This window comes from Leguminivora glycinivorella, unplaced genomic scaffold, assembly GCF_023078275.1.
Source record: "Leguminivora glycinivorella isolate SPB_JAAS2020 unplaced genomic scaffold, LegGlyc_1.1 Scaffold10, whole genome shotgun sequence".
Classification (NCBI taxonomy): Eukaryota; Metazoa; Arthropoda; class Insecta; order Lepidoptera; family Tortricidae; genus Leguminivora; species Leguminivora glycinivorella.
The window spans coordinates 420,876-433,633 of NW_025952835.1; the positions used below are offsets into that span (position 1 = coordinate 420,876).

The window sequence follows — 12,758 nt, forward strand, 5'->3', positions numbered from 1 at the left end:
TGGTATTTAAACGAAAATCAAAAAAATTACTTTTTTTACGCAAATATAGTCCAAATTCATATCAAAAATACTAATTGAACAGCAAAATTTGCAACTCAAAATATTACTAAATACACTTCAGATATATTCGTGGCGTGCATCTATTTTAACTTTTAGTAAAGCTTTTTCATGATTGCATCGCTAATAATTACTAACGCACAGTATACCTAGCAACGCTTTTTTTTTTAAATGTAGCTTCTATTTTTACATAATATACAGCAGTTTAATCTAAATGACACAGCATTTTATTCTAATTGCAATCATTTTTTTTATTAATTACAACATAAAGTGACCAGCAAAAAAAAAAAAATTTAAAGCGCATTCAGAAAAGAACGGCTTTTTTAACCGCCGCCTAAAATATCTTAAAAGAAGTTGTTTCTCTATTAGTTTGTATTTTTTCTTAATGTTTGTTCCTCGATATCTCCGTCGTTACTGGACCGATTTTGAATTTTTTTTTGATTGGTTGTATATACATACAGATTGGTCCCATTTTTCTCAGAACCCAGTTCTGATGATGGGATCCTGGAGAAATCGAGGGAACTCCTCAAATCTTCAGATCTTCTTCTGCCTTTCAAGGCATACATATGGCGATTTTTGTGTTTTTAAAAGAACAGCATGCATTTACGTACGGAACAGTGACATTTGGTGCAGTGGAACTGCTGATGATGGTCAGAACGGAACTCCTCAAATCTGAACGGCACGCTTATAGTGACTTTGGTATTTTTATAAGAACAGCATGCACTTACGTCCAGAACAGTGACATTTGGTGCAGTGGAACTCCTGATGATGGTCAGAACGGAACTCCTCAAATCTGAACGCCACGCTTATAGTGACTTTGGTATTTTTATAAGAACAGCATGCACTTACGTCCAGAAAAGTGACATTTGGTGCAGTGGAACTGCAGATGATGGTCAGAACCGAACTCCTCAAATCTGAATGGCACACTTATAGTGACTTTGGTATTTTTATAAAAACAGCATGGATTTCAGAACAGTAACATTTATTTTGCATATTGACTTTTCAAGTCAAATTTTGTCAAGCTTCTATTTCTTATAATCGGATTCATGAGGAATTGAGGAAACTCCTCAAACCCCGGTATACGTATATTGATTTTTGTTGCCATCAAATAATTAAAGCATTAAAAGCAGTTTAAAAAAATACCTACACATTTCTACATAATCCAACATTCGCAAGTAGCTTTCACCAGAACCCCAAAGGCGGCGGTTTTTTTCTCTTAAAACTTATTGACTACTTCTAACCTAACCTAACCCACTTTTCTCACAAAAGTTTGTTTCCGTGAGGGTCAAAGTTCTAACCTAATCTAACCCACTTATCTCACAAAAGTTTGTTTCTCTGAGAGTCGCAGTTCTAACCTGGATCCCACTGGCCCGGGAAAGACAAGTGGGTATGTCCGACTCCCATGGACTCCCTTGGGGTGTTCCGACGCTCGCCTTGGGCGGGGTTTCGGGAACACGGTTGTAGACCACCGTTGCCCCGCCAGCGTTGCCCTTGCGGGCCCGGCTCTTGTGGCTGGTCATGCAGCCTACTCCGCTGAAGGTACCCTTAAAACGCTTGAGGGCCTTCCAGCACAGAAACTCTTCAGGCGGGTGATGTAGCTCCCGGTCCATCACCCGCAAGTTTCGGTTAGGGCGGCATCAGTCTCTCTGCGAAGACTCTTCGCCGCCTGCCTGGCCTTCTGCGGCGCTGAGCTCGCGCACTTTTTCGGCGGCCTCCTTTTGCGTCATGACAACGACGCTAAAGGTGGTCACTGCCTCCCACTCCTCTTCACTGCTAAGCATATGGCGTATTAGCGCCGGCAGTGAGAGATCACCCCCTATAACCGTGAACAGGGCAGCGCGAGGCTCATCCCAAGCAGGGCACTCTTCGCGCGTGTGTTGGGCCGTGTCCACTGCTCTTCGATCACAATGGTGACACGCTGTAGTAGGCTCCCTTCCCACCCTCTCACACAGGTACCAGCCGAAGCAGCCGTGCCCCGTCAGGAGCTGTGTGAGATGGAAAGAAGGTGCGCCGTACTTACGTTCCACCCATTCTTTTAGAACGGGCCGAACAGCGGCCGCTTCTTTCTGGTTCCCGGCTAGCTCCCGGGATCTCCAAATGCTCGAAGAGCACTTCTCGTGCTTCTTCTCTCCACTTTTGGATTTCTTGAGGGGCAGGCCAGTTCTCTTCCCTCCTTGCTGCCGTCATCCGCCAATAGACCGCGGTTTGAACCTTGGCTTCAAGGTCCCACGGCGGGCTTCCGGCTAGTAGGCTAGCTGCCGCGTACGAATTGTCGCGGTACGCTCGAGCCACCCTGAGAACTATAGCTCGTTGAGGACGACGCAGAAGGGCCTCACTTTTAGATCTCAGGGTGTCCGCCCATATTGGCGCCCCGTAGAGGGCCATTGAACGTACCACGCTCATATAGAGTCGTCTACATACTCCTCCTGGCCCGTCCAGATTTGGGAGAATACGCCCAAGCGCGCCGGCAGCAGCCAGCAATTTTGGGGCCAGACGCTTGAAGTGTTCCTCGAACCTACCGTCGAGAACGAGTCCCAGGTACTTCATCGTCGACCCGATGGCTATGGAAGTTCCCCCCACTGTAATTTGGGCTCCCTCCGGAGGTTTATTTCGAAGCCCGTGGAAGACCGGAACCTCGGATTTGTGCAGTGCGACTTCCAGACCTAGCGCCCGAATCATATGCACTACGTGTGCTACCCCAGCTGTGGCTACATAGGCGGCCTCCCTGTAGGTTCTGCCACGGGCCGACACGAGAGTGTCATCAGCATAGCAGGAGATGCTGACCCCCCGCAGAGTGGCCCCGCGTAAGACCCAATCGTATCCAATGTTCCACAGGAGCGGCCCCAACACCGAGCCCTGTGGAACACCGCACGCCATTTTCCGTCTTCCCCAGCCATCTTTAGTTGGGAATACCACAACGCGCCCGGCAAAGTATTCCGCCACCGTGTTTTGTAGATGATTGGGCACATTGTGATATTTGAGTGCCGCCTTTATTGTCTCCCAGGGTAAGGTATTGAATGCATTCGAAATGTCTAGTGACACAGGCATCACAGTCCCACCCTGGGAGATCTCCTCTTCTGCGAAGTCCCTTACGTGGGCAATTGCGTCTAGTGTCGAACGCTGCGGACGGAAGCCATATTGGCAATCGCTCAGACCCGGCTGCATGCTCTTAACGAGACGGGCGGCGACTATACTTTCGAAGACCTTGCTCGTCTCGTCAAGCAGCACTATGGGGCGATATGCTGACGGCTGATCAGGTGGGCGCCCGTTCTTCCGAAGGAGCACCAACTTGCCTGTTTTCCACCTATCGGGAAAAGGCCCTTGGGTTAGGCACGCAGTGAAAAGGTTTCTGACTCTTTCCTCCATCTCGCTGAGCGCGATAGCTGGTGGCACAAAGCCGCCCCTTTCTAGGAAAAGAGCACTGACAACTCGTTCCAAAAGATCCGGCTCGAGACTGCTGGTCAGTGGAGGGGGGGGGGCCGAAGCTTTTGCCTTACGCTCCGATACGATCTGCCCCATGGATCCCTGTTGAGCGCTTCCCTGGCCTCTTTGGCCTGCGCGATAGCATTATGCAGCGTTTTACGAGCGGCCCTGTACAATTCGTAAAAAGCATCTTCCTCTTCTTGAAGATGCTTTTTACGAATGACTCGGATGCGCCTTCTTCTACTTCTTGTGTATTGACGGCGCGCAGCCACGCAAGCGTTTTACAATTGATTCTGGCAGTGAATTCTAGCCATGAGTTCTGGTATCCACCAGTACACCCGTCGTTTCGTCGAAAGAAGTTTTGCTCTAGGCATCGCTGCGTCGCAGATGCGAATCAGCGCAGCTCCGAGTTGTTCCACCTTATGCTCAACCCTAACGTCCACTGAACCATTACTTTGCCCCCAAGACTCAACGATGGCCGCCTCCTTGGGCACAGTTCTAACCTTTTTTTTTTTTGACCCAGGGGAATCCGTTATGGATCCCACTGGCCCGGGAGAAGCCAGTGGGTATGTCCGACTCGCACGGACTAAACCCCCTGGGGCGTTCCGCCGCTCGCTCTTTGGACGGGGTTTCGGGCACTCGGTTGCAGGCCTCCGATACCCCGTCAGCGTTGCCCTTGCGGGCCCTTCTCGAAGACTGCTTAGGCAGCTTACTCCGCTGAAGGCCCTCGGAACACGGGAGTGCCTTCCAGCTCGGAACCTCGTTTAGGTGGGTGATGGGACTCCCGATCCATCACCCGCAGGTTCCATGGGCGCCAGAAGAGTTCCGGCGCCCGGCGGTGGACATGGTCTTTGGTTCCACCGCTAACCTAGTCGGCCGCAAAGGATAGGGAGAACGGCGCACCGTAATACCGGCACTCCTTTTCCCTTGCGGCCCCACCAATGCCGCTACAGCGGAGCGGCCCCGCCAAGGTCGCAGGGGGTAGGGAGAGTGGCGCACCGCTATACCATCACGCCTCTCCTCCTGCGATCCCACCTCGGCAAGATCCGGCAGTATGGGATGCCGCTCTGTGCCCTCCCACGGCAGTCCTCCCAAATGCGTCTCAAGTGGGCTTTACAAGCCCATTTGGAGCATCCTCCTCGGGCCAGCTCGTCCAGCAACAAGCCAGCCCTGGGTGCCTCTTAGCTTCGCCGTGGGTGACCAGTCCACGGTTACTAAGCCCCCCACCACGGCAAGATGGGCACCCTCAGGAGGGGGGGGGGGGCACAGTTCTAACCTAACCTAACCCACTTTTCTCACAAAAGTTTGTTTCCGTGAGGGTCGCAGTTCTAACCTAACCTAACCCAATTTTCTAGCAAAAGTTTGTTTTCGTGACGGTGACAGTTCTGTTCCTTAGAAACAATGCAATGAATGATATTGTAGCTATAATAATTATTAAATTAGCTGAACGTGAATACTTAAAAAATAAGAAAAAAGGATGTATGCTCTTCGAATTGAATAATTTGCTATGAAGACGGGTAAATTGCTGCGCAATTAGTATTTTTGATAAGATTGTTGTATTTTTGTTCCTAAAGGAATTTAATTGTCTTGCATTACAGGAAAAAAGTAATGTCGTGCTGATGTGTATTTTGGAATAATCTGCATTACTAGTTTTGTTAATCATTTAGTTTATTTGCAGTGAAGTAATTAATTTGATGTACAGAAGTATATTATTGATGACGATAAATTGATAGGCGATTATTTTTTTGCTGTGCGCTTAATAATATCCCTTTAAAAAAACGGTCCCATTAAACCATTTTAGAAAGTCCCAATGTCCTTGGGACGGCGTTGCCAAGATCTTACAATGGCAGGTAAGCATGGTCGCGTGATAAACGATAAAACGTCAGGCCGTCCTACTCGCACTTATAAATAGTTCGAAAGAGGCGGCCTGACGTTTTATCGTTTATCACGCGACCATGCTTGCCTGCCGAGTGCGCTGAAAATGGCATGATATTGATACCTACCTACCTACTTTTTATTTCTGTTCAGAACTTTCGATTCAAAAGATCAACAAAACCAACTCTCAAACTCTAGAATATCAAATTCCTGGACCAATACACCTGCTCTCGAAAAGTCTTTCGATCGTCACTAGATTATGACAGCTGCGTACACAATTCCCGACTCAAAATATCAACAAAATTAATCACAACATTCACAACTTTAAGACGGATACAGAGAAAAAGTGAAATCAACTCACGAACTCCCAGACATCAGATTCCCGGACCAATCGCCCACCTGATCTCGAAGCGTCCATCAGCCGTCGCCGGCGCGTCTACGCCAAAGCCGTCCGGCGGCATAGATCATGCCAGCTGTGTACACAACTTCTATCAAGATCAACAAAATCAACTGTGAAACCCCGTAGGAAAAAATATTATTAATATCTACTGGATATGACGTAGCAGTGAGGGGAAATGAGTGAATGGGATACTCTTATGTAATATCTCATTCGTTCACTTCCTTTTCATCGGATTCCCGGATCGGCTCGCCCACCTGCTCTCGACTCGTCCTTCGGCCGTCGCCGGCGCGTCTAAGCCGCGGCCTCCCGGCGGGGCCGGCGAGACTGAGTGGCGACGTCTGGTGTCTGATTCTGTAATGTTGAGTATTTTGTGGGTTGTTTGTTTATCATTTTGTTTTGTGTTTCTTCTATAAAAGGAAGCCGCAGAGGGGTTGTTACAAATACGCATGGCTATTTTTATTCAACCTCAATATTTATCTGCTACCCAATATTAATTTAAAATCTCGCGTTTACTCTTGACTGTTAACGAAAGATTTTTTTGTCACTGTGCGCTGAACAAGGGCAACAAATTAAATTATTGTATTGGTTTATAACCTAACAAAATTAAAATTTTGAAAAAAAACCCGACACCGATTGTCACTAAACATGGCTATAGAACACTCCCGACTAATTCAGCTGTCAAACAAAAAAAAAACTAAATCGCTTCATCCGGTTGCTAGCTACGATGTCACAGACAGACACACACACAGACGTACAAACAGACAGACAGACAGGCACGTCAAACTTATAACACAGTTTTTGCGTCGGGGGTTAAAAAGAATCTTCACAACATTCGCAATCTGAAATTCTGAGTTAGTTACTTGAAGTAGATTAGGTACTTAATAAAATTAATGTACCTAGGTCCTATTTCACTCGATAAACTGATCGAGTTCGAGTATTGTAAACAGGAAATAATTCAAATATTTGAGTGTTCATCACCATCACTAAATATTATAACTTTCTATAAAACATTCTAGAACCTATGACTACGATGTCTACGATTTATTTTAGTCTAGAAATCCCTAAGCCGTAAAGGAGAAAACTTACTTGTTTTGGATTCAGGGTCAATAGATAATTTTGGCGAGACGAAGCGGCGACTTCCAATATCCGTGTTAGGCGTTCTGCATCGTTGCCCTGCGGCTACACAGGTCGGCGGCTTCTGGCCTGCTTACATGAATATCAAATCTTTATTAAGTACTTGTACCTACTTACTTATATTTTTGTTGTAGGAATAGAAACACTTTTTTAAATAGGTGATCTCTAAGAACAGATTCAGATTCCGATTCAGAAATGTATCATGGTATTTTACAGTAAAGTCTTGATACTATATTATAACAGTTCTACATTTTCGTCATAGAGACGTGCAAATATTTTGTACTCAATGTAATGTTAATGTGTGTTGTGTAACTTTAATAGGTAGTTTATGGTGATGTAGATTTACTATTTCTCTTACATTGTCAAGTAATGAATGACATTCAAAGGACATTTTTCTAAGTAAACAAAAAGTAAAAACTTGTAAATTAATTAGATCAATGAAATAAAACTATGGAAACGGATTAAATCGCGTATAATGAATTTACAATTCATCCCGACGTTTCGAACACTTTACAGCATTCGTGGTCAACGGGACGGGGGAAACGTCGGGATGAATTGTAAATTCATTATACGCGATTTAATCTGTTTCCATAGTTTTATTTCATGAGGAACTATCGCGGTAACCGAAGACAATATTCATTATATCAATTTTCTTATTTTTTGAGCACTTGCCGTTGCCTGCCCTATTTAGGTAGGTACACCCAAAACATTTTATAAAATCTGCTCACTTAAGAGCCAAATATACCTACATTTTTTTCTTAAAGTCATAATGCAAGCCAAACTGCCAAACTGCAAATAAGGCTCCACCAGCCCCATTCTAGTGCAGTCCACCCTATCTCGGATGGAGTGCTCGATATTGGGGCCCATTGTATGCCGCACGGCGTCAGCGGAGATAAGGACTAATCGATATTTGCGGACGGTCAATCATAATGCACGGTGTGCCCGAACTCACCTACGGGGCTTAGTATGCTACTTCTAAACTATGCTTATTATATATCGGATTATTTTATTTATTTTATTATTTATTAGTAAAAACATGTTTACATGACATTACAGTAAAACCAATGCGTCACGAAACTTAGATAACATAAAAGAAAAAAACAGTTTGTAAGAACATGAAAAAAAAAAAAACAATAAAGTTTAAAACCAAACAATTGATTTGGGCGGATTTATATATCGGATATTATTCTTCAATATTTCACGACCCAAAAAAAAACTTTATTGTAATTTTAATGATATGTTTTTATGTTTACTTATTTATGTTTTAAATTGTCGGACAATTTATTTCTCGTCAACTTGACTTTAGTGTCAGGTAAGGCCGTTTTCACATTATCCGATCCGATATCGGGTGTCGGACCGACATCCTACACCCGATAAACGCTTCCGATAATGTCGGATGTCGGTCCGATAAAACGCATTGTTCCAAATCAATGAAGTATGATTTTGTATCAAAAAATATTTTTAAAAAATTTTATATTTAATAATTATAAGCACTATATTTCAAATATTTTATTGTAAAATTAAAATAACGAGCATAAAAATACTCAAGTGTGTGCAGGTAAAATAAATAATTTTACATTTAACTATATCTACTAAAACATGAAAAAATTAGTATCCGCAATTCGGACCGATGAATTACAATCTTCTTTTTTCAACAGAAATTCATCATTAACAGCTGTTTAATAGACGCCATTTTTGTCACGCACACTACTACAAACGTATACCTACATTATATACGCACACATACAAATATTATCGGCCGACAGCTGGCGTGGGGTCCGGCATGCCAAAAATGTCGGAAGCGTCCTGCCGATATCGGCAGTTCGATGGTGCCTCGGACAAAAACTGTTGTAGGAAAGTGCCATCTGCATTACATCCGCAATTTTTGCGTTTTATATCGTTTTTTAGTAATAATGATCTATCAAATACATAAATAAAGACCTGGAAGCGCATAAATCTTACATTTTACATCCTTCCTACACCCGATATCGGATCGGATAATGTGAAAACGGCCTAACGGTACTGATAAATCCACTAATTGACGCCCTATGCAGACTTAAAAAATAATAACCGTTTTAATAGGAAAACTGATGTGTGAAATAAGCTATTTCTCTATGGATAACATTTAGAATCTTTGTATTCTGAGACTTAATTTAAGATCGTGTGGGTTGGCCATTAAGCAGTGTTTTCTCGCAAGACTGAATAAAACATTACCTTATCTAGATTATATTTTAGTCAACACCTACTTACATTACAAAGAACTGTGATTCCTAATGCTAAAATTTGTAAAGGTTAATTACGTTTTATGTAGGTGTGGCAATCACGTTATTCTGCACAACACAACTTTTATAATTTACATAAATTGAAGTACAAACTTTCTATAAGTGTTATACAATGTAAGTGGCTACACTTTAGTGCCACGTCAGTTAGAGGCCGTTGCATCAAATTGTCTAAGCATTCCCATTTTTTATATTTTATGAGAAGTTCCATAATCTGCTTCTGCTACTGAGCAACGTAGGTAGATCAATCTGCTAAAAATAGTGTAACTGGGCCTTAGCCTTAGTGTCTTCCGAGCGCCAAAGACTAGCCAGCCAAAGTTGTTGCTTGATGTAAATGCAGAGACCCCATTTTCCATAGTGCTGACACTGCTGACAACAGTCTCTGAGACATTTCGGCTCCATTTGGCTCAGCAATGCTACGAGCAATTATAAATATTGCACAACTTTATGCGCCGCTTCTTGTGCGCCATCACGTAAATGGTAATTACTTGGTTTACAACCTTAAATGGCCGATCCGATCATGAACTGTTCTCAAACTTCGATTTTGTAGGAAGTGTTTTTTCAATACAGCAGTAGGTAATATTAGTTAAAAAGACGGTAGTGTGTTTGAGCACAGTATAATAAAGAGTACTATCGCAGAATATGGCCACTCCCTGCTTCCCGCTGAAAGTGCCGCCCACCCGCTATCGGTTACCTCACAGTTACCGCCTGTCAAGAAGTCAATTAGTCAAGAACACGATCAGTCGAACTGCGTCATCTCACTCATACAAGCATGGTACGCGTTCGCCTACACAAGCTTAGACTATGTGCGTAGGAAGGCGCTTCCTTCATATACTTGATTGCCATTGTCCTAGGTTGTGCTTTGACTGCTTTGAGCAACCTTTGAGTGAGTTTAATATATTTGTTCCAGCAGAGAATGAGCGGTTACGGCGGCGGCATGTCCGGCGACTCGGACGCGCTGTCGCGGCGGCTGCGCGACGCGGAGCGCGCACGCGCCGACGCCGAGCGCGCGCACGCCGACGCGCTGGCGCAGCTCCGGTCCGCGCAGCGCAGTCCGCTCGACGCGCATACTGTCGACCAGCTGCAGTCGAGAGCGAGGGAGCTGGAGAAGAAGGTAAGTTATATCTCCCCACTAAGCCGAAGACCTTGATGTCCGCGCAAAAAGAGTAAAAAGACGTCAATCATCTCGGTGCGCATAGTCCCACGCCTTCCGTTCCGATTCACCAACGTTTACTACAACGTCATGAATCAGAGTCCCAGCTACTGTCAAGCCAAGCAGTTACAGACGTTGCTGTATCGATTCTTTGGACACTGTTCGACTATCTGGCATTATGATAGATTTCTCTCTCTTTTAATATTCTGGAGGAAAATTGAACTAAGTAGGTACCTATTTGTAGCATTTGCCTCTTTGGACAAACTTAATATAATTGTGGTGGTGTGGTGGTAAAAGTGTGGCTGTCAAGCAATAAAAAAGCTTAAGTTCCCAATTACAAATCCCAGACACAAATCATTCATTATAAACAGGCGGCGTTAGAAACGGTGCGGTGCGAAGAGCTCCAGCTAGAGCTGTCCGCATCCTTACGCGCTCGCGGCGCGCCCGCCACGTCCTGGAGCCAGCCGCCGCACCAGCAGCCCGCCTCCGAGATCGAGCGCATCATGGCCAAGATCGAGCAGGACAACCGCATCCTCGCCGAGCTCGAGCACACCCGCTCCACCACGCACGGTAGGTTGCACAGATGTAAGTATCCATAGCTTCTTTTATTTTGTAGAGATAAGCTTAGAGGTAATCTTTGTGTAGATAGAAGCATGCTATATTGACGGGATTCCGATTTTAAAGGCCAAAAGGTATAAGCCGTATATTTTTAGTCGTCAACTCTTTCTCCATCCTACTTGAGGACAGAAATATTCAGGACCTTCTGACATAAATACAAACCTATAAACGGCATATCTATTAGATTTCCATTAACAACATTCTTTAGCCTTTAACGCTTAATAATCTTGAGTTGCCTTAAATTTTCTCCAACATTTTGAAATAAAATTCTCCTTCTTATGACCATGTTATTTGGTCCAGGTATGCAAACGAGTGGGTCCAACCAAGCGCTGGGAGACTTCCACTCCCCGGCGCCGTCGCCGCTGCCGCATTCGTACACGAGCGCGGGGCACCACCCGGTCGCCATCTGCCAGAGCAACACCATGCCCACGCTGTCCTCGCTCCACGCCACCGGCCAGTTCACGGCGCCCAGCTCCAACTCCGTCGCCTACTCCATGAGCGCGCACAACCCTACCTCCTATACGAACCCCGTCTCTGCCTACTCGACAAATACTTACGGACTGACGAACCCCACCCACCAAGTCACCTTCACGAACCCCGTCACCGCTCCGCTCGTCAACAACATCGGACAAATATCCAGCACTCTAGCGGGACTACAGAGCAACTTGCAAAATATTACCGGCAACGTATCGGGCATAAGTTTAGGAGGAGGCTTGTCCGGGCCCACGTTAACAGGAACCATGGCGGGATCTGGGTTGACGAGTTGCTTGAACAATGTGCAGACCAGTTTATCTGGAGGATTGACTAGCACTCTTGGAGGAATGCAGTCGACATTGACTGGAGGATTAGGAAACGCCCTTTCAAACTTGACGACAGGCACGCAGCTGGGAGGGTTAAATACAAGTCTGACTGGCACGAACGTATACGGTGCTGGAACTGGAACCTACACAAATCCGTTGTTGTCTAGTGGAATAGGAACGAATGCTATGAACATTAAACTAAAGCCGCTAGATGAAATAGACCTCGGGCTCGGGAGATACGGGACGACCACGTCCGGCGTGGGGCGAGTGGCGACGCCCGTCACGCCGCATCAACCCGGGTGGAGCTTAGGATTAGATAGCCAATTTGGAACTGATAGATTAGGAGCATTAGATTCGGGTTACAGCCATGACCGAAATCAAAGAGCTTTGTCTAGAATCATGCCTAACTCTGGATTGGAAATGGACAGTAAGTTTTCATTTTCTTTGTATCATGTCTAATTAATAACAATTAATTTTATTTGCCTGACTGATCATAATCGTCGTCTTTCAGTTCGGAATACACATTATATGAACGGTACAGTCCCAAGTCAAGAGGGTCAAGTGGACATGCTCGACATTCCTGGGAAAGGACGTTGCTGTGTCTACATCGCCCGGTTTTCTTACGATCCACCAGAGTAAGTATGATAGCAGATAAAAAAAATAGACTGCGGTATAAGTTTTACTTACAAAGCGATTCTAAAATTCAAAAGGCATTTGGAGTATTGGAAGATGTCCAAATATTGAAACAAAAACTAACCACAAATACGAGTATTAAAGATTTTACTTGGAGGCACGGTCACTTGTATTATAGGGATTGCACGATTGCCAAAGCCAATAATCCATACCTCGTTAGTTTAACTTAAAGTATTCGTTTTAAATAATTTATCCCCTTGAGAGCCTTGGCCCACTAACGTTTTTCAGCAAGCGGGTCCATGCGAAATCTGTCGTGTTCTATTTTCTATGGCAGAGTGCCAAAGCTCAGAATGCTGTGAAAGACTTTCTTTTGCATACAGTCCACC

The 12,758-nt window shown here is 44.8% G+C and overlaps 1 protein-coding gene across 1 annotated transcript in view; it reads left to right on the forward strand.

Annotated features, from left to right (window-relative positions):
- LOC125242152 (peripheral-type benzodiazepine receptor-associated protein 1-like) overlaps nt 1-12,758 on the forward strand; it is a 49,515-nt gene that overhangs the window by 18,938 nt on the left and 17,819 nt on the right. The window contains 4 exon segments of the mRNA XM_048150862.1: nt 10,079-10,282; nt 10,693-10,891; nt 11,240-12,166; nt 12,251-12,374. Of these exon segments, the coding sequence (XP_048006819.1) occupies nt 10,085-10,282; nt 10,693-10,891; nt 11,240-12,166; nt 12,251-12,374 (1,448 nt within the window). The 5' untranslated portion in view covers nt 10,079-10,084.